General features: G+C 52.5%; 1 protein-coding gene across 5 annotated transcripts in view; it reads left to right on the forward strand.

Annotated features, from left to right (window-relative positions):
* RIMBP2 (RIMS binding protein 2) overlaps positions 1-22,429 on the forward strand; it is a 112,922-nt gene that overhangs the window by 30,129 nt on the left and 60,364 nt on the right. For 3 of the 5 annotated variants that reach the window (XM_058851837.1, XM_058851839.1, XM_058851840.1), the window contains exon 1: positions 20,154-20,248. The exons of 1 other annotated variant lie outside the window; for it this stretch is intronic. In XM_058851837.1, coding sequence (XP_058707820.1) covers positions 20,186-20,248 — 63 coding nt within the window. In that variant the 5' untranslated portion in view covers positions 20,154-20,185. Of the gene's footprint in view, positions 1-15,481; positions 15,535-20,153; positions 20,249-22,429 lie in introns of those variants that run through there. One more of the 5 variants, XM_058851841.1, reaches the window with a different exon arrangement.

Here is a 22,429-nt window from a genome sequence, read left to right on the forward strand (position 1 = left end):
GCATCAGGGAGATCCATGACCCTGGCAGGGAAGATGGAGCAGAGTATTAAGGTGAGCTGCTGGGCTGGTGTGGTCTTCAAAGCCCTTCTAGGAGTTCTCACCAGGATTTTTGACAGCCAATGATAATTTTCAGAGTCTTTGTTTGGAGTATTTCAGCCTGGCTAAATACCCCAAAGTATTTAGCCAGTGAGAAGTTTATTCATATTTTTGAAATGGCTTTTGAGACCATTAAAATCTGGCTTTGAAAGCTCAAGAGAACAGTTTTTATACCCTTATTTCTGGCATGACATTTTCTGTTTCAGCACTTAGGCTGGTACTACTCCATCAGTTGGCTTCTAGTAGAAAACATGGATTGATTTGATTTTTAAAGGCGATCAAGATCTTTTAAATTTCAGAATTTTACCAATCCAAAGGCTCAGTTCTGAGCTAATTGCATCTCAGCTGTGATGTCAAAGTTTTCCTTCCTGTTTCCATCCTCAGCTGAAGGAGCTCTGTGTGCTGCCCACGGTGGGGACAGTTCTGAATGCAGCTAAAAGCAGCATTTCTGTGCTAAACCCCTCTGTCTGCTTTTATCAGCACTTTTCTCTATTGGCACAGTGATTTATGAGACAAGGGAGGATGTTGGGCACTCTCTGGCCTGTATTTCCCTGCTAATCCTGCTATTCCTGCTCTCCAGGGTCTTTGGGGATGCAGCTGGGGGAGGAGGAAGGGACACAACGCCTGCCCAGCCCTGGGGCTGTGATGGGAGCCTGGGCTGGCTGTGGCAGCTCCTGATGCTGGGACAGGCTGGATTTGCTGATTTTAGGGAGCCTGGGAGGGCTGTGTTAGATCCTGGTGCTGGGACAGGCTGGATTTGCTGATTTTAGGGAGCCTGGGCTGGCTGTGTTAGCCCTGGGGCTGGGACAGGCTGGATTTGCTGATTTTAGGGAGCCTGGGAGGGCTGTGTTAGCCCTGGGGCTGGGACAGGCTGGATTTGCTGATTTTAGGGAGCCTGGGAGGGCTGTGGCAGCTCTGGTGCTGGGACAGGCTGGATTTGCTGATTTTAGGGAGCCTGGGAGGGCTGTGTTAGATCCTGGGGCTGGGACAGGCTGGATTTGCTGATTTTAGGGAGCCTGGGAGGGCTGTGTTAGCCCTGGGGCTGGGACAGGCTGGATTTGCTGATTTTAGGGAGCCTGGGCTGGCTGTGTTAGCCCTGGGGCTGGGACAGGCTGGATTTGGTGATTTTAGGGAGCCTGGGAGGGCTGTGTTAGCCCTGGGGCTGGGACAGGCTGGATTTGCTGATTTTAGGGAGCCTGGGCTGGCTGTGTTAGATCCTGGGGCTGGGACAGGCTGGATTTGCTGATTTTAGGGAGCCTGGGCTGGCTGTGGCAGCTCTGGGGCTGGGACAGGCTGGATTTGCTGATTTTAGGGAGCCTGGGAGGGCTGTGTTAGCTCCTGGGGCTGGGACAGGCTGGATTTGCTGATTTTAGGGAGCCTGGGAGGGCTGTGTTAGCTCTGGGGCTGGGACAGGCTGGATTTGCTGATTTTAGGGAGCCTGGGAGGGCTGTGGCAGCTCCTGGTGCTGGGACAGGCTGGATTTGCTGATTTTAGGGAGCCTGGGAGGGCTGTGTTAGATCCTGGGGCTGGGACAGGCTGGATTTGCTGATTTTAGGGAGCCTGGGCTGGCTGTGTTAGATCCTGGTGCTGGGACAGGCTGGATTTGCTGATTTTAGGGAGCCTGGGCTGGCTGTGTTAGCCCTGGGGCTGGGACAGGCTGGATTTGCTGATTTTAGGGAGCCTGGGAGGGCTGTGTTAGATCCTGGTGCTGGGACAGGCTGGATTTGCTGATTTTAGGGAGCCTGGGAGGGCTGTGTTAGATCCTGGGGCTGGGACAGGCTGGATTTGCTGATTTTAGGGAGCCTGGGAGGGCTGTGGCAGCTCCTGGGGCTGGGACAGGCTGGATTTGCTGATTTTAGGGAGCCTGGGAGGGCTGTGGCAGCTCCTGGGGCTGGGACAGGCTGGATTTGCTGATTTTAGGGAGCCTGGGCTGGCTGTGTTAGCCCTGGGGCTGGGACAGGCTGGATTTGCTGATTTTAGGGAGCCTGGGAGGGCTGTGTTAGCCCTGGGGCTGGGACAGGCTGGATTTGGTGATTTTAGGGAGCCTGGGAGGGCTGTGTTAGCTCCTGGGGCTGGAACAGGCTGGATTTGGTGATTTTAGGGAGCCTGGGCTGGCTGTGTTAGATCCTGGGGCTGGGACAGGCTGGATTTGCTGATTTTAGGGAGCCTGGGAGGGCTGTGTTAGCCCTGATGCTGGGACAGGCTGGATTTGCTGATTTTAGGGAGCCTGGGAGGGCTGTGTTAGCCCTGATGCTGGGACAGGCTGGATTTGCTGATTTTAGGGAGCCTGGGCTGGCTGTGTTAGCCCTGGGGCTGGGACAGGCTGGATTTGCTGATTTTAGGGAGCCTGGGAGGGCTGTGTTAGCCCTGATGCTGGGACAGGCTGGATTTGCTGATTTTAGGGAGCCTGGGCTGGCTGTGTTAGCCCTGGGGCTGGGACAGGCTGGATTTGGTGATTTTAGGGAGCCTGGGCTGGCTGTGTTAGCCCTGGGGCTGGGACAGGCTGGATTTGGTGATTTTAGGGAGCCTGGGAGGGCTGTGGCAGCTCCTGGGGCTGGGACAGGCTGGATTTGCTGATTTTAGGGAGCCTGGGAGGGCTGTGTTAGATCCTGGGGCTGGGACAGGCTGGATTTGGTGATTTTAGGGAGCCTGGGAGGGCTGTGGCAGCTCTGGGGCTGGGACAGGCTGGATTTGCTGATTTTAGGGAGCCTGGGAGGGCTGTGGCAGCTCCTGATGCTGGGACAGGCTGGATTTGCTGATTTTAGGGAGCCTGGGAGGGCTGGGGCAGCTCTGGGGCAGCACAGGCTCCAGAGCTCTCGACCAATTTCACAGCAAACCTGATTAAGCTGTTAAATTGCAGATCACTCCTGACAGTAAATTAATTCTTAATCCAAGTCCTGCTCTGCACTACACTGGGAGACTTTTGCCAGGAGGCCAGTGGCTTGAAAATGGGTAATTAAATTCTGCTGTAAATACATTTTTATCTACCCTTCTGCTTGCAGGAGCTGGCAAACAAGCATGAGCCATTAATTAATACCTGTAATTTGGTTTAGTTGGAATAAGCCCTGCTCCTGTCAGATTCTGAAATGTAAACCAAGGTTGTGAAGCTGGGAGTAAATAAAAGATAAAGAAGACTGACCAAAATGTATTCATAAGAGAATCTGTTCCTGCTTTTCTCCATAAAAATATTGTGTAGTTTGCAAATTTGGAGTTGGCAAATTGACAAATTGACAAATTGACAGGGGACAGGGGACACAGGACACAGGACAGGGGACACAGGACAGGGACACAGGACAGGGACACAGGACACAGGACAGGGACACAGGACAGGGGACACAGGACAGGGACACAGGACAGGGACACAGGACAGGGGACACAGGACAGGGACACAGGACAGGGGACACAGGACACAGGACAGGGACACAGGACAGGGACACAGGACACAGGACAGGGACACAGGACAGGGACACAGGACACAGGGACAGGGGACACAGGACAGGGACACAGGACAGGGGACACAGGACAGGGGACACAGGACACAGGACAGGGGACACAGGACAGGGGACACAGGACAGGGACACAGGACAGGGGACACAGGACACAGGACACAGGACACAGGACAGGGACACAGGACACAGGACAGGGGACACAGGACAGAGACACAGGACAGGGGACACAGGGACACAGGACACAGGACAGGGACACAGGACAGGGACACAGGACAGGGGACACAGGGACAGGGACACAGGACACAGGGACAGGGGACACAGGACAGGGACACAGGACACAGGACAGGGGACACAGGACAGGGGACACAGGACACAGGACACAGGACACAGGACAGGGGACACAGGACAGGGACACAGGACAGGGGACACAGGACAGGGGACACAGGACAGGGGACACAGGACACAGGACAGGGACACAGGACACAGGACAGGAGACACAGGACAGGGGACACAGGACAGGGACACAGGACACAGGACAGGGACACAGGACACAGGACAGGAGACACAGGACAGGGGACACAGGACAGGGACACAGGACAGGGTCAGGGACATCTGCCTGAAGCAGGTCCTTGCCTCCAGCAGCTGTTTGCAGACAGCTCAGTTTGTGTTTCTCCTTGGCAGAAAACCCAGGGGGAAAAATCCACTGTCACCAAACATCACCAGTACAGAAAATTGCTGGGGGTTTCCCCCACCCCATTTCCCTTTGCTGCTGCGTCAGCAGCTGGAGTCTGGAGGCTTTTTGGGCTTTTTGACTTCAATTCTGGATTTTAATTTCAGATCCATTTCTCAGATCCTAGCTGTGAGTGCATCTTCTTGTCACGTGAACCAGTTTAGATTGGCAGATGAGCTGGGCCAAACCCTGTGCAAGATCTCAACTGTTCAGATGCTGGAAATCATTTTCCTGAAATAGGGCTGTGTCCTTATCTATAAAATGAATAAGGCTGCAGTCCTCCCATGCAGCAGCATTTTTAGCACATTACCATATAATTAATCTTAAAAGCAAGACAAGCCCTGGAGTGTGAGTGGGAAATCTCTGCCTTTGGGGGAAGGTAACACCACATTGAGTAACCTGGAAAGAGCAGCCAGGGAGGCACTGGGAAATCCATGTTCAATCACCTGGAGTGGCTGAGCACCACGTCAGATGTGCTAATTTAGAGATTTCACCTCGTGTTTCAGGGGTGAGGCCCTTTTCCCTCAGTCAATAAAAACATTTGAAGCCACTCAGGAATCTCGCCTGTCTTGGGTGCTCAGGAAAGTCATCCAGGCCTTAGCCCATGGAGGGGTTTTGGAGTGAAGTTCCTGCCACAGAAAGCATGGACTTGGTAATGGCAGAGTTTGCTGTGAATTCTTCTCAGAAGGAGGAGTTAGAGCTAAAAATTAAAAAAAAAAAAATCAAAAGAAGTGTTTTATTCGCTGAAATTTGCAATATATTTAGTGAAATTTGCTGATGTTTGAGTCCAGAGCCAGATTTGATTTGCAGATTCAGATTTATACACTTTAATTTATTTGAAGTAAGAGATGTACAGTGGTCAATACTGAAGTATCAGGATGGCTTTGAGGATGATCAGACGTTTTTTCCAATTTTTATTTTGTGAAAATTCAAAACAACTGTTTCAGCTTGAATAGTAATTTAAAGAACATTTTGAGTTGTCTGAAAATGTATTTAAAGTGGAGTAATTTTTCTTGTGTATTGCAAAAAGTAAACGTGATTTTTGGGAACCCTGTGTTTGTGGACACGTGGTACAAAAATTAAATGTATGGAAAAGGAAAAAGCTCCACAGTTCCAAAGTGCTGGTGAAATAAGAAGCTGCAGAAGCCCTGTAATGAGGTGTTTGTGAGCATTTTCCAGGGCCAAGCTGGCAGCTGTGACTCAGGAGGAGTCCTCTGGGCTTGGTGCTGATTTCTCTGTCTGGTTTCTGTCAGTCTGTCCCTCCCCAGGCTCCGTGGTTCCCGAGAGCTGTGGGGCAGGAGGAGGGAGCTGTGAGCAGCTCCTGTGCAGCTCCTGGTGCAGCTCCTGTGCAGCTCCTGTGCAGCTCCTGTGCAGCTCCTGTGCAGCTTCTGTGCAGCTCCTGTGCAGCTCCTGTGCAGCTATTGTGCATCTCCTGTGCAGGTCCTGTGCAGGTCCTGGTGCTGCTGTGCAGGTCCTGTGCAGCTCCTGTGCAGCTCCTGGTGCAGCTGCAGGTCCTGTGCAGCTCCTGGTGCAGGTCCTGTGCAGCTCCTGTGCAGGTCCTGGTGCAGCTGTGCAGCTCCTGTGCAGCTTCTGTGCAGGTCCTGGTGCAGGTCCTGGTGCAGCTGTGCAGGGCTGGGATGGTGCAGCAGTGGCTGCAGGTCCTGGTGCAGGTCCTGGTGCAGCTGCAGGTCCTGTGCAGGTCCTGGTGCAGGTCCTGTGCAGGTCCTGTGCAGGTTCTGGTGCAGGTTCTGGTGCAGATCCTGGTGCAGCTGCAGGTCCTGTGCAGGTCCTGGTGCAGCTGCAGGTCCTGTGCAGGTCCTGGTGCAGCTGCAGGTCCTGTGCAGGTCCTGGTGCAGCTGCAGGTCCTGTGCAGGTCCTGGTGCAGCTGCAGGTCCTGTGCAGGTCCTGGTGCAGCTGCAGGTCCTGGTGCAGGTTCTGGTGCAGATCCTGGTACAGCTGCAGGTCCTGTGCAGGTCCTGTGCAGGTTCTGGTGCAGGTCCTGGTGCAGCTGCAGGTCCTGTGCAGGTCCTGGTGCAGCTGCAGGTCCTGTGCAGGTCCTGGTGCAGCTGCAGGTCCTGGTGCAGGTTCTGGTGCAGGTCCTGGTGCAGCTGCAGGTCCTGCAGGGCAGCAGGGAAGGTGCTGATGATGGATGAGAGAGGCACAGGAGGAATTCCCAGGTGTGGAGCTCTCCAGGGGGAACAAGCAGGGTTCAGGTTGTTCCAGCTGCAAACAGCAGGAGTGGAATTGTTATTTCTGCTGGGGAGAAACAGCTCCAACGTTTTTCTTCCCGATTTTCTTCCCCCACAATTCTTGTTTTGAATCTTTTCTTTAGAGCGTGGCAGTAAAAGTGTCTCAAGCAGGTTTGATTCGAGTGACATTAATGTCTCCCAGCCTGTAAATGCCTCTTGTGGTTCCAAAGCAGGCTGAAAAATCAGAGCCTGGGTCGAGCTGTTGGAACACACGCAGAGATCTGTGAGGAAAAATGATCCTTCCTCACCGGCTGCAAAACCACCGAAAGAGGAATAACCACAAAAGCTATTGCTGAACAAAACAAATTATTTTTAGAAGGCTGTTCTCTTAGCTCAGCCCGTTGCAAAGAGAAGCTGTTGTGTGCCTGTGGATCTGCCTGGCGCCGTGTGCTGCAGCTGAGGATGTGGAGTGAAGCTTTTCCAGAACAAAAGGAAAATCCCCCATTACTCCTGTACTGTCTGTTCTTTTGAAGAGTTGCTGATTAAAAAGCAGTGAAATTTAGGTCACATTAACTCAGCTTTCTTCACAGCTTTGGAAATGGCCAGTGCTGTGTTACACCACTGGACCAGCACTGGTTTCTTGGCTCATGTTCTTGAAAATGTGAGAGATTCTGTGGCACACTGAATTTGGGAGTTTGGGCCACACTTTTAATGTAACCTCTCCTTTGCTTAGTCTTCAAAAATCCATCAGCATCCTCTAGGAGTTTAAATTCAGGTGGTTTTGGAGATTGTTCTGGGGATGCAGATGAAGCTCCATGTTAAAAATGCCAAGAACAAGGCTGGGTGTTTCCCTCTTTCTTTCAGGGCTGAACTCCTGTGTGGTGTCGCTTTGGGCTCCCCTGCAGGGCCACGATGCTGCAGGAGAAAGCAGAAAAGCCTTTGGCTTTTGAGAAGTGGCCCAAGCCCAAAGCAGGGCTTGCCTTGCCCGTGGCCAGCGAGCCATGGCATGTGCTGAGGGTTTGGGCAGAGCAGGAGGAGACTCTTCCTCAGCCAGGGGGGTCCAGAGGGGAGGAAACACTGGGGAGCTTGTGGGGCTCTGCTGCTGCTGGCTGGGACAGCCCTTGGTCTCTGCCTGTGGTGCCCATGCACAAACTGCCCTGTGCAGCTCCACCCTGCCTTCCCCTGGGCTCCTTCTGCACACTCACAAAAATTCATGGCAAGTTTGGTCACTGGCTGTTTGAACACTCACAAACATTCATGGCAAGTTTGCTCCCTGGCTTTTCTGAACACTCACAAACATTCATGGCAAGTTTGGTCCCTGGCTTTTTGAACACTCACAAACATTCATGGCAAGTTTGGTCCCTGGCTGTTTGAACACTCACAAACATTCATGGCAAGTTTGGTCCCTGGCTTTTCTGAACACTCACAAAAATTCATGGCAAGTTTGGTCCCTGGCTTTCTGAACACTCACAAAAATTCATGGCAAGTTTGGTCCCTGCCTTTTTGAACACTCACAAAAATTCATGGCAAATTTGGTCCCTGGCTTTTTCGGTTTTGCCCTTTTCTCCCCCGGCAGGATCGGTGCCAGGTTTGAAGAGCTGTGAAATCTCAAATGTGGGACGTGTCTAGCGCTGAATTTTTTATTCTGTAGTAATTCACAGAATATCAAACATATGTGCAGCTCAGAGCTGATGGTGGTGAGTGCCTGCAGACCAGAAGCAACAATGGTACCAATTATCCGGCTGGGGATGTGGCAGCGGGTTTGGAACCCACCTTGTGGGCTCAGAAAAGTAATTTCAGCTGGCAGCAAACTGTTCTGTTGCCAGCTTGTTTGCTTGGTTGTTCACTCCAGCCTCTCTCAGGTTTTAGAAGCTGGGAATTCAGTCCTCTGAAGTTCCCAGAATCAAAGTCTTGGTGCTCCCAGTTCCAGGCTGGCAAGGAGCTGCTCTAGGGCAGCGGTGCCAGGCAGATCTGAAACTGGAACCTCTCCTTCCTTCCATTTGCACAAAGGAGTTGGAAATGTCAGCTTTTTGTTCAGAATGCTAATAAAACCACAACTGGGAGCCCTGGAATCCTCCACAAAAAGGAATATTACCCAAGAGAACGGAGTGGTTTTATTTGGCAAGCGCTTTGTGAGTATGTGCTGGATGACATCTGAGAGCTGGCTGTTGTTATTTGGATTGTGTTGTGAAACAGCAAGGAAACAGAAAACAGCAACAATGGAATTGCACAGCTTCGTTTTCCCAAAGGTTGAGTGCTTGTGTGCACTGAAGTCTGAATTGGTGTTTAAAATGAGGGCTTGCCTAGAGGAATTTCTGGGTTTTTTTGTGTACGTTTCACTGGACAGCAAAGCAATTACTTCCTAAATTTAGAAATTACTCTCTACTACATTATAGCAGGATTAGACAAGTTTTGGCATTTGAGCAACTTTCAACACACACTTTGCACATAGGAAGAAGTAATGCCATTTGACAATCTGGCAGAGAGAAAATGTTCCAAACTCGGGTTTCTTTCCAGGCTGTCTGGGGAGCAGGGCAGGGATTTCCATGGCAGAGCTGGGGATGCCAGAGCTGCCACATCCCTTCACCTGGGAAAGCTGCTCCAAGTGCCTCAGCAGCAGGAAGAGCCTGGGCTGAGGAGACAGCACGGATCCAATCCAGCCATTCCCGGAGAAAGAATAACGAGAATTAACTCATTTGGTTAATTACGTGCCTGAAGCCCACTTGGGGCAGCACCAAGAGTGAATCCCACTGAGCTGGGCTGGAGACACAGGGAAAAGGCTCAGATTGTGATCCTCGGCATCGAGCTGAGGGCAGGCAGGCAGGTCCAGCCCTGGGGGAGCCCAGCATCACCTGGGGATGGAGAATCACCGGGGATGGAGAATCACTGGGGTTTGAACCCAGCATCACCTGGGGATGGAGAATCACCTGGGGATGGAGAATCACCTGGGGATGGAGAATCACTGGGGTTTGATCACTGGGGTTTGAGCCCAGCATCACCTGGGGATGGAGGATCACCTGAGGATGGAGAATCACCTGGGGATGGAGAATCACCGGGGTTTGAGCCCAGCATCACCTGGGGATGGAGAATCACTGGGGTTTGAGCCCAGCATCACCTCAGGATGGAGAATCACCTGGAGATGGAGAATCACTGGGGTTTGATCACTGGGGTTTGAGCCCAGCATCACCTGGGGATGGAGAATCACCTCAGGATGGAGAATCACCTGAGGATGGAGGATCACCTGAGGATGGAGGATCACCTGGAGATGGAGGATCACCTGGGGATGGAGGATCACCTGGGGATGGAGGATCACCTGGGGATGGAGAATCACCTCAGGATGGAGAATCACCTGGAGATGGAGGATCACCTGGAGATGGAGGATCACCTGGAGATGGAGGATCACCTCAGGATGGAGGATCACCTGAGGATGGAGGATCACCTGAGGATGGAGGATCACCTGGGGATGGAGAATCACCTAGGGATGGAGGATCACCTGGAGATGGAGGATCACCTGGGGATGGAGGATCACCTGGGGATGGAGGATCACCTAGGGATGGAGGATCACCTGGGGATGGAGAATCACCTGGGGATGGAGGATCACCTGAGGATGGAGGATCACCTGAGGATGGAGGATCACCTGAGGATGGAGGATCACTGGGGTTTGTGCTCCTGCTCCGCAGCCAGGGCAGCTCCAGCGGGTGCAGGTGTGGCCGAGGGTCCGGAGCTAACGCGGATCTGCAGCAGGTGCAGCTCCAGGGAGGGATGGCAGCAGGATTCCTGCCCTGGAATTCACCCCACAGCACCTCCCTGCCCTCAAACCACCCCAGGCCTGGGCATTCCTGCTCCCAACTCCTTCCCTGCTCCCTGAGGAGCCCCACGGGCCTGTTAAGCAGAACTAACTTTGCACAGCTGCATGAAATCCGAAATGGCCAAGTGAAAGAAATGGATTAAGCAGATAATCTCCCATCATACTTCAAACAATTGGAAGCACAGGGCTTTAAAAAGTGATAATTTTATATGGAGGATATTTTTTTAAACAGTTTATATTCATGGCATAGCACCAATAAATAATAATTTTATTTTCTTAAGAGAATTTCAGAGCACTTGAATACTGTAGGATGTTTTTACATATAGGTTTGTCCATAAAGAAAATAATTTATTATACATCTAATTCAAATGAATAATACAGATTTATTTCTGATTCTTCTGTCCATTCTCCACCATTTACTGGCATTATTTGTGAAAGGAGGAAATACGTGAGCATTTTGTGTCTCCTGCCACAGGCTGGGTGCAGTGCTCTAAAGGGGAAGCAGAAAGGAAAATAAATTTTCTTTTGTTTAAACATCATTTTGGCCTTCACAAGTTGTTCCAGATCAAATCTTTTCATTGAGAATTGGCCAAAAATAGACAGGAAGAATAATCCTCAGAACTGTGATAAGTATTATCATCAGAAATCAATCTTAGAAATAATTTCCACGATTAAATGTAGCGTAAATTGAAGGAGAAGAAAATGCGATTAAATCAGGCGTGGGGGAGAAAGGCTGTAACAACTTTTCTGTAGAATTCAATTTAGTGTTAATTTGCTGGGAGCTTAGAAAATAGAACAACAGCAAGGCACTAATGGAGGGAAGGGATGGCTAATGAGGGATACGCAGATTTAGGAGAGAATCAAAACCTCTCACTGCTGCTGTGGTAAAGGAGAAATTCAGAGCTGTGCTCCAGGTTTTCAGTCCCCCACGGAGGGAGAACATCCCAGTTCCATCCTGCAGGTAGAGAGGGGTGTTGGAGCTTTGCCTGGGATGTGTTTCCAGCGCTGGTGGCTGTGTCTGGAACCGCTGCCAGCGAGGCTCACAGCCCCAGCTGAGGATGCTCCTCAGCCCAGGTGTCCCCTCGGGAGGTGCTGGCAGCAGGACAGCCTGGAGGGCTGAAATGGAACTTTCCAGATCTATTGGACAGCCTGGAGGGCTGAAATGGAACTTTCCAGTTCTATTGGACAGCCTGGAGGGCTGCAATGGAACTTTCCAGATCTATTGGACAGCCTGGAGGGCTGAAATGGAACTTTCCTGTTCCATTGGACAGCCTGAGCTGGGACAGACCCTGGCCCAGCCTGAAACGCCTGAGGATCTGTGGAAGGGCAGGGTGGAGCAGGGTGGGATCAGTGCAGGAACAGGATCAGTGCAGGAACAGGATCAGTGCAGGAACAGGATCACTGCAGGAACAGGATCAGTGCAGGAACAGGGGCAGCTCCCCACAGCTCTGGAGATGCTCAGGGGATGCTCTGGAGATGCTCAGGGGATGCTCAGGGGATGCTCAGGGGATGCTCAGGGGATGCTCAGGGGATGCTCAGGGGATGCTCTGGAGATGCTCAGGGGATGCTCAGGGGATGCTCTGGAGATGCTCAGGGGATGCTCAGGGGATGCTCTGGAGATGCTCAGGGGATGCTCTGGGGATGCTCTGGGGATGCTCTGGAGATGCTCAGGGGATGCTCAGGGGATGCTCTGGGGATGCTCTGGGGATGCTCTGGAGATGCTCTGGAGATGCTCAGGGGATGCTCAGGGGATGCTCAGGGGATGTGGGCTCCTGGCAGAGTGCTTTTGTGAGAACAGAGGTTGCTTTAGTGCTATGGGTGATGGGAATGCTTTAAGCAGCAGCTCTGGAGTGCAATATTGACTATCCCCATGCACTGGGATATTGAGGAGAAATGTTAATCTTTGATGTGCTCTTTTTCCTTTTCCATGGAGCTGGGATCTGTCAGGACCTGACCCCTCACTGCTGCCTGGAATCACGTTTCTGCAGGCAGGAGCCATTCTTTAGCAGACAGCTGGAAAAAAGAATCAGTGATAGGAAGTCTGTGTTTTAGACAGCCAGAGTCTTCATAAATGTGCAGCCATCTGGGGCTATCTTTAATTTTCCCTGCCATCCTTCTTTTGCTGATAGCTGCACAGAGAGATTCAGATTCTCTGCTTCATTTCATGCCAGAGGCAGGCTGGGGAGATTTCATCTCCATCTCCAGGAGAGAAGAGTTTGGAATCATTTCTTTGCCACCCCTCTGCTCCCAGACCTTTCAGATGCACACGGATCTATTGTCAGATTATTTTTCCTGAGGTTCTCTGGTAGCCATCATCTGTACACATAATTCAGTGATTTTCAGTTCTTCCTGTGCCTAGAAATGTTGCCTAATTTCAAAATCTTGATTCATAATGGGAGCTAAACTGATGCTCCCCTTTGATTAACCTTCTGTCTCAGCCCACTGCGAATCAGAGGCACCACTGACATTTGTTATCTGTTAATTTTTAACCCAAACTAATTTCTTCTGGCTTTATTAAAACTAATTAGCTTGCTTGAGGACTGAGGATCTTTCAGCATCCCTTGTAACAAATAAATGCACCATGAGAAAACATAAGCAACAATTGAAAAGTAGCTCAGTAGGAATAAAAAATACATGTTAATGAAATTCCTAATAGGTAGAAATACAGTTGACAGTATCTGGACTCAAGGGTCTGAAGTGCTGGAGATTTTTTGTGTAGTTTGAAAACGTTCTCCAAGGCTTTGTTCTGCACAGAGAATTACAATTACCTTGTGAGAGATCCATTTCTTTCTCCATGAAGAGATTTCCCACTGTAGGTTTGGTTTCAACTGACGAGTTGGGAGAGTTGAGGAATGATGCTGATATTGTCTGTGGATGGCTCAGGAGGTTGCTAAACAAAGATGACACACGGGGCTTATTTTAATCAAGTACATTCTTTACTGTTCAGTTCTGATAAGCAGCAATTTGAAGGAGAGAATGTAAGAGATTCTTTATGCCTGGTGTTTTTCAGTATTCCTTTCTTTTTCTTTTTTTCCTCTCCTCACAGACTTTCCTGAGAACTTCAGAGCTTTACATTTACAGCTGCCTCAACAATTGATTTTTATGAAATGAGAAAATTAAAGATGATGAGGCCTAAAGCTAAATTTTATTAGCATTGGAATTGTTTATATATATATATATAAATATATATATATATATATATATATGTCCCAAAATGTCCCGGGATGTCCCGGCTCCTGCCCAGCCGTGTCCCGGTGTCTCGGGATGTCCCGGGATGTCCCGTGTGTGGTGTCCCGGGATGTCTCGGAATGTCCCGGTGTCCCGATGTCCCGGTGTCCCGGTGTCCCGGTGTCCCGGGATGTCCTGTGTGCGGTGTCCCGGTGTCCCGGTGTCCCGGAATGTCCCGGTGTCCCGGGATGTCCCGGTGTCCCGGTGTCCCGGGATGTCCCGGGATGTCCCGTGTGTGGTGTCCCGGTGTCCCGGTGTCCCGGGATGTCCCGGTGTCCCGGGATGTCCCTTGTGTGGTGTCCCGGTGTCTCGGGATGTCCCGGGATGTCCCGTGTGTGGTGTCCCGGGATGTCTCGGGATGTCCTGGTGTCCCGGTGTCCCGGTGTCCCGGTGTCCCGGGAGGTCCCTGGATGTCCCGGAATGTCCCGGTGTCCCGGTGTCCCGGTGTCCCGGGATGTCCCGGGTGCGGTGTCCCGGAATGTCCCGGGATGTCCCGGCTGCGGTGGGCGCAGCTCGGAGCGCCGGGCCGGTCCCGCAGTGCCGGGATCACGGACACGGAGCGGAGCTGCCCGGGCACCCGGCGGCTGGAACGGGGATGGGGAACAGCTGGAACGGGCAGGGGGAACAGCTGGAACGGGGAACAGCTGGAACGGGGAACAGCTGGAACGGGGATGGGGAACAGCTGGAACGGGGAACAGCTGGAACGGGAATGGGGAACAGCTGGAACGGGGAACAGCTGGAACGGGCACAGGGAACAGCTGGAACGGGCACGGGGAACAGCTGGAACGGGGAACAGCTGGAACGGGGAACAGCTGGAGCGGGCACAGGGAACAGCTGGAACGGGGAACAGCTGGAACGGGCACGGGGAACAGCTGGAACGGGCAGGGGGAACAGCTGGAACGGGGAACAGCTGGAACGGGCAGGGGGAACAGCTGGAACGGGGAACAGCTGGAACGGGCACGGGGAACAGCTGGAACGGGCAGGGGGAACAGCTGGAACGGGGAACAGCTGGAACGGGCACAGGGAACAGCTGGAACGGGAAACAGCTGGAACGGGCACGGGAATGGGGCACAGCTGGCAGAGGATGAGGAGGGAGGATGAGGGTTCCAGGGAGGATGAGGAGGCAGGATGAGGATTCCAGGCAGGATGAGGGTTCCAGGGAGGATGAGGAGGCAGGATGAGGATTCCAGGCAGGATGAGGATTCCAGGGAGGATGAGGAGGGAGGATGAGGATTCCAGGGAGGATGAGGAGGGAGGGTTCCAGGGAGGATGAGGATTCCAGGCAGGATGAGGATTCCAGGCAGGATGAGGATTCCAGGCAGGATGAGGGTTCCAGGGAGGATGAGGAGGCAGGATGAGGATTCCAGGCAGGATGAGGGTTCCAGGGAGGATGAGGAGGCAGGATGAGGATTCCAGGCAGGATGAGGGTTCCAGGGAGGATGAGGAGGCAGGATGAGGGTTCCAGGCAGGATGAGGGTTCCAGGGAGGATGAGGATGAGGATGAGGATTCCAGGCAGGATGAGGAGGGAGGGTTCCAGGGAGGATGAGGAGGCAGGATGAGGATTCCAGGCAGGATGAGGGTTCCAGGGAGGATTCCAGGCAGGATGAGGGTTCTAGGGAGGATGAGGAGGCAGGATGCTCTCCTGCTCTCGGTCAGGGCTCTGCCATGTGCGGCTCTGGGCGCTGCAGCGCTGCCGCTGCTCTGGGGCCGAGGGGAACGCCCCTCCTCGGTCACAAATTCCAGATCCATCGGCGGTGCCCAGCGGGGACCGGGACAAAGGGAAGGAACGGGTCTGGCTGTGGCTCCGTGCAGAGCTCTGGCTGCTGGGGCTGTGCCCTGTGGGAAGCGCTCGGGCTCTGCGTTCATCAGATAATGAACCGGAGAATCTCGGGGTCAGATAAATCAGATCAATCCCTGTTCCTTCCATCCCTCGCTTGGGGCCTTGGTGGTTTAGTTTTCTTTCCATTCCATCCCCAGCAGAACAGAACACCGGTATCGGGCTGGCAGCATTCATGAGCCTTTAGGAACAGAAGGTAAGGAAAATGGCAAATGTATTTAGATTACGTGGTGTTTCTTGTCATCCATCAACAGCGAGGATTTTGTGGTCTGCTCTTCCCAAAAATGCCTTGAGCACTGTCCTTATAAACCACAGAGATGTAGAACAGATTCGTGACAGTAAAACAAGAAGCTGTGGTGGTTCTGAAAGTCTTGTGTGTTTGTGTGAGGATTTTTGTGTATCTGGCTCTGCTTTAATGTTGTTGTTCAGTGTCAGATCCCCTGGGGGGCCCTTCCAGCTCAGAACAGTCTGGGACTGGGATTTGACTTCACTTTTCCAAAGAGTTCTTTGCTGCTTTCTTGCCCAGCTTTTCAGGGATGTTGGCAAGCAGCAGAGGGATCGAAAATCAGCACCCCCAGTTTAAATGGCACTGAAGTGTTCTGAGGGGGGCCCTTCCTTGGAGGTAACTTCAGATAAAGAAGCTTTGCTTGGACCAGTGTCAGATTCTGTCCATTGTCAGGTTCTGTATCAGTGTCAGGTTCTGTATCAATCAGTGTCAGGTTCTGGATCAGTGTCAGGTTCTGGATCAGTGTCAGGTTCTGGATCAGTGTCAGGATCAGTGTCAGGTTCTGTACATTGTCAGGTTCTGGATCAGTGTCAGCTCCTGTACATTGTCAGGTTCTGTACATTGTGAGCATCAGTGTCAGGTTCTGTACATTGTCAGGTTCTGTACATTGTCAGGATCAGTGTCAGGTTCTGTATCAGTGTCAGGTTCTGTATCAGTGTCAGGTTCTGTACATTGTGAGGATCAGTGTCAGGTTCTGTATCAGTGTCAGGTTCTGTATCAGTGTCAGGTTCTGTACATTGTGAGGATCAGTGTCAGGTTCTGGATCAGTGTCAGGTCCTGTATCAGTGTCAGGTCCTGTATCAGTGTCAGGTTCTGTATCAGTGTCAGGTTCTGTATCAGTGTCAGGTTCTGGATCAGTGTCAGGTCCTGTATCAGTGTCAGGTTCTGTATCAGTGTCAGGTTCTGTACATTGTGAGGATCAGTGTCAGGTTCTGTACATTGTCAGATCCTGTATCAGTGTCAGGTTCTGTATCAGTGTCAGGTTCTGTATCAGTGTCAGGTTCTGCACATTGTGAGGATCAGTGTCAGGTTCTGTATCAGTGTCAGGTTCTGTATCAGTGTCAGGTTCTGTATCAGTGTCAGGTTCTGGATCAGTGTCAGGATCAGTGTCAGGTTCTGTACATTGTCAGGTCCTGTACAGCTTTCCCTTTACAGTTCAGTGTTCCTGTGTACCACCTCAGCTTAGCAGCAATGAAAAGCGGAATGTGCAGTCTCACTTGAAGGCAGTAATATCATCTGTTCTGAAAACAGAATTTTTGGAGCATGAAGAGCTGTTTTTGAATGATGCTTCTGGCACCTAATCCTGAAAATTATTCAGCATATTTTTCTCTGTCTGTCTTGAAGTGAAAAATTATCTTCTGTTTTCACATCACTTATAACTTCTAAAAATCGGGCTGAACTTTTCAGAGAGATTTCCAGAATTATGCAATATATTAATATAAGTTTCTGCCTAAGAAAATTCCTCTGAGACAGCTGAATAATTACTGATGTCACCAGAGTTCACACGAGGCTTTTTAACATTTGCATCTCTACATTTCTCGCTACAAAATCTGCCAGCCTTTGGAAAAAGCAGGGAGTTTTTGATCTGTGCTGGATGTGATGCCGAGGTTCAGAACATTTCATCCTTTTTTAGTGCCACAAGAGTGAATTTTTCACCTGCTGGGGCATGACGTTACCATGACAACAGCTGCTCGTGTTTGCTGTTCTCTGCTCTCTGTGCATGACAAAAAGGAAAAGATTTTTGAGGAACATCGGGAGAGCCGGTGTGTCCGGTGTGCCCGGTGTGTCCAGTGTTCCCGGTGTGCCCGGTGTGCCCGGTGTGTCCGGTGTGTCCGGTGTGTCTGATGTGCCCGGTGTGTCCGGTGTGCCCGGTGTGCCCGGTGTGCCCGGTGTGTCTGATGTGTCTGATGTGCCCGGTGTGTCTGATGTGCCCGGTGTGCCCGGTGTGCCCGGTGTGCCCGGTGTGTCTGATGTGTCTGATGTGCCCGGTGTGTCTGATGTGCCCGGTGTGTCTGATGTGTCTGATGTGCCCGGTGTGTCTGATGTGCCCGGTGTGCCCGGTGTGTCTGATGTGCCCGGTGTGTCTGATGTGCCCGGTGTGTCCGGTGTGCCCGGTGTGTCCAGTGTGCCCGGTGTGTCTGATGTGCCCCATGTGCCTGGTGTGTCTGATGTGTCCGGTGTGCCCGGTGTGTCTGATGTGTCCGGTGTGCCCGGTGTGTCTGATGTGTCTGATGTGCCCGGTGTGTCCCGTGTGCCCGGTGTGCCTGATGTGCCCAGTGTGCCCGGTGTGCCCGGTGTGCCCGGTGTGTCTGATGTGCCTGATGTGCCCGGTGTGCCCGGTGTGTCTGATGTGCCTGATGTGCCCGGTGTGTCCGGTGTGTCTGATGTGCCTGATGTGCCCGGTGTGCCCGGTGTGCCCGGTGTGCCCGGTGTGTCTGATGTACCCAGTGTGCCCGGTGTGCCCGGTGTGCCCGGTGTGTCCGGTGTGTCCCTTGTGTTTGATGTGCCCGGTGTGTCTGATGTGCCCGGTGTGCCCGGTGTGTCTGATGTGTCTGATGTGCCCCATGTGCCCGGTGTGCCCGGTGTGCCCGGGTGTGAGGGGTAAAACAGAGCAGGAAATGGCCCGGCCCTTTCAGAGGGAACAGGGAATGAATGGATGAATGGATGGATGAAGGAATGGATGAAGGAATGAAGGAATGAAGGAATGAAGGAATGAAGGAATGTCTGCTGGGAGGGGAGCACCGGGGTGGGGACAGAGCGATCAGAGCCACGGGAGAGAGGGAGATGGGGATGGAGATGGAGAGATGGAGAGATGGGGAGATGGAGAAATGGGGAGATGGAGTTGGAGAGATGGGGATGGAGATGGAGATGGGGAGATGGAGATGACGATGGAGAGATGGAGAGATGGGGAGATGGAGAAATGGGGAGATGGAGTTGGAGAGATGGGGATGGAGATGGAGATGGGGAGATGGAGATGACGATGGAGAGATGGGGAGATGGAGAGGCACCGGCTGGGCTGGGGGAGCAGAGATGGATCTGGGATCAGGGGGACCTGCAGGGGATCCTTGGGGACATCCCCAGCTCCCAGTGCTGCTCATCCATCCCCCCTGTGGCCTGCAAATGGAAACCTTAATGCCTCTGTAGGTGATTGATTGATTGATTGATTGATCAGGGGGTGCCTCTGTAGGTGATTGATTGATTGATTGATCAGGGGGTGCCTCTGTAGGTGATTGATTGATTGATCAGGGGGTGCCTCTGTAGGTGATTGATTGATTGATTGATTGATCAGGGGGTGCCTCTGTAGGTGATTGCTCTGAGCTCTGGGAGGGATGGCTGGGTGCTCTGAGCTCTGTGAGGGATGGCTGGGTGCTCTGAGCAGCTGTGGGGGATGGCTGGGTGCTCTGTGGGATGGCTGGGTGCTCTGAGCAGCTGGGAGGGATGGCTGGGTGCTCTGAGCTCTGGGAGGGATGGCTGGGTGCTCTGAGCAGCTGGGAGGGATGGCTGGGTGCTCTGAGCTCTGGGAGGGATGGCTGGGTGCTCTGAGCTCTGGGAGGGATGGCTGGGTGCTCTGAGCAGCTGTGAGGGATGGCTGGGTGCTCTGAGGGATGGCTGGGTGCTCTGAGCTCTGTGAGGGATGGCTGGGTGCTCTGAGGGATGGCTGGGTGCTCTGAGCTCTGTGAGGGATGGCTGGGTGCTCTGAGGGATGGCTGGGTGCTCTGAGCAGCTGGGAGGGATGGCTGGGTGCTCTGAGCTCTGTGGGGGATGGCTGGGTGCTCTGAGCTCTGGGAGGGATGGCTGGGTGCTCTGAGCTCTGTGAGGGATGGCTGGGTGCTCTGAGGGATGGCTGGGTGCTCTGAGCAGCTGGGAGGGATGGCTGGGTGCTCTGAGCAGCTGGGAGGGATGGCTGGGTGCTCTGAGGGATGGCTGGGTGCTCTGAGCAGCAGCAAATCCAGCCCAGCCCCGTGAGATCCTCAGCTCAGGGAAGCTGCCATGAGTTCAGGTGAGTCTGATGCTTCACCTGGCCGGGGATGGAGCAGAGCCTCAGGGGAATGGGAGGGAGAGGCTGCCTGAAATGAGCTGGGCTTCTTATCCTCAGAGTCTCACTGAAGTGAAAAACAACAGCCAGGAGGAATTGTTTGTGTTTCCTCCCCAGCATCTGCTCCCAGTTGCTGGGGTGCCAGGACACCGCTGATTTCCAAGGCCAAGGAGCTGCTGCAGCTCCTGTGGCCCTGATTTAGCAGTGCTTTTTAAGAAGTGCTATTTTTATATCGTGTTTCTTATGCTAAATTCAGCCTACTGATTAGAGGGGTAAAGCTGCATTTGTTTTCCTTTGTTAGAACAGGGTATAATTTGCACGGAAAAGTTCCTATTTTTAAAACAAAGGAAATCCAATTGTGAAGTGAATTTATTTAAAATGGAAGCGTTTCTGAGTAGCTCTTCCTTTACCTCAGGAGTGGTCCTGGAAAACACTCGTGTCTGGTAGTTTCTCTGTAGGAATTAATTTGTTTTTAAGTGTTAACATCAGAAAATGTCCAGCCACTTTCCTGTGCTGCTTGCTAACATGTGCTTCGCCATGGCACTTGAGAGGAAGGATCCAGAGGAAATAGTAAAACACCTTAAAAAAGTAAGACAACCTCATTTGTTTGTTTTTCATTGTGTGCAATAGCTTTCCACTAACTTACCAAATGTGATTTATTGTGAGTGCACTTTGGAAGCTGTGATGGTGCTGCACGAGCTGAGCCCCTCCTGGGAGGGGAGGGGACATTCAGCACCTGCCCTGGTCTTGCTGGGGTGGGACAGGGACAGGACAGGGACAGGGGACAGGAGCAGGACAGGGGCAGGGACAGGGACAGGAGCAGGGACAGGACAGGGACAGGGACAGGAGCAGGACAGGGACAGGGACAGGGAGAGGGGACAAGACAGGGACAGGAAAGGGACAGGGACAGGGACAGGACAGGGACAGGGACAGGACAGGGACAGGACAGGGACAGGGACAGGAGCAGGAACAGGGGACAGGGCAGGGACAGGGGCAGGGACAGGGGACAGGGACAGGACAGGGACAGGAGCAGGGATAGGGACAGGGACAGGGACAGGGACAGGGACAGGGACAGGACAGGGACAGGAACAGGGACAGGACAGGAGCAGGGACAGGGGACAGGAGCAGGGGCAGGACAGGGACAGGGACAGGAGCAGGGACAGGGACAGGGGACAGGGCAGGGACAGGAGCAGGGACAGGACAGGGGCAGGGACAGGAGCAGGGACAGGAGAAGGGAGAGGAGCAGGGACAGGGACAGGACAGGGGCAGGACAGGGGCAGGACAGGGACAGGACAGGGGCAGGGACAGGAGCAGGGACAGGAGCAGGACAGGGACAGGGGACAGGAGCAGGGACAGGGACAGGGACAGGGACAGGGACAGGAACAGGGACAGGACAGGGACAGGGGACAGGACAGGAACAGGGGACAGGACAGGGACAGGGGACAGGGACAGGACAGGGACAGGACAGGGACAGGACAGGGACAGGGGACAGGACAGGAACAGGGGACAGGACAGGGACAGGGGACAGGAGCAGGACAGGGACAGGAACAGGGACAGGACAGGGGACAGGGCAGGCAGGAGCACAGCAGCTCTCCTGAAAGCCATCCTCCTCCTCCTCCTCCTGCCCAGCTCCTCTCTGCCCAGAGCCCTCAGTAATGGTCACAGCTGTGCAGGACAGGCTGGATTCTGCTTGCCTTGTGCAGGTACTGACTCCAAGGTAAAACCAGCAGGGGTTCAAGGGCAGGAAAATCAGTGAGGGTTTAAGGGCAGTGAAATCAGTGAGGGTTTAAGGGCAGTGAAATCAGTGAGGGTTTAAGGGCACTGAAATCAGTGAGGGTTCAAGGGCAGGAAAATCAGTGAGGGTTCAAGGGCAGTGAAATCAGTGAGGGTTTAAGGGCAGTGAAATCAGTGAGGGTTTAAGGGCAGTGAAATCAGTGAGGGTTTAAGGGCAGTGAAATCAGTGAGGGTTTAAGGGCAGTGAAATCAGTGAGGGTTTAAGGGCACTGAAATCAGTGAGGGTTCAAGGGCAGGAAAATCAGTGAGGGTTCAAGGGCAGTGAAATCAGTGAGGGTTTAAGGGCAGTGAAATCAGTGAGGGTTTAAGGGCAGTGAAATCAGTGAGGGTTTAAGGGCAGTGAAATCAGTGAGGGTTTAAGGGCAGTGAAATCAGTGAGGGTTTAAGGGCAGTGAAATCAGTGAGGGTTTAAGGGCAGTGAAATCAGTGAGGGTTTAAGGGCAGTGAAATCAGTGAGGGTTTAAGGGCAGTGAAATCAGAAGGGGTTTAAGGGCAGTGAAATCAGTGAGGGTTTAAGGGCAGTGAAATCAGCAGGGGTTTAAGGGCAGTGAAATCAGTGAGGGTTTAAGGGCAGTGAAATCAGTGAGGGTTTAAGGGCAGTGAAATCAGTGAGGGTTTAAGGGCAGTGAAATCAGTGAGGGTTTAAGGGCAGTGAAATCAGTGAGGGTTTAAGGGCAGTGAAATCAGAAGGGGTTTAAGGGCAGTGAAATCAGCAGGGGTTTAAGGGCAGTGAAATCAGTGAGGGTTTAAGGGCAGTGAAATCAGTGAGGGTTTAAGGGCAGTGAAATCAGAAGGGGTTTAAGGGCAGTGAAATCAGTGAGGGTTTAAGGGCAGTGAAATCAGTGAGGGTTTAAGGGCAGTGAAATCAGTGAGGGTTTAAGGGCACTGAAATCAGTGAGGGTTTAAGGGCAGTGAAATCAGTGAGGGTTTAAGGGCAGTGAAATCAGTGAGGGTTTAAGGGCAGTGAAATCAGTG

The sequence above is a fragment of the Poecile atricapillus genome, chromosome 16 (assembly GCF_030490865.1).
Source record: "Poecile atricapillus isolate bPoeAtr1 chromosome 16, bPoeAtr1.hap1, whole genome shotgun sequence".
Lineage (NCBI taxonomy): Eukaryota > Metazoa > Chordata > Aves > Passeriformes > Paridae > Poecile > Poecile atricapillus.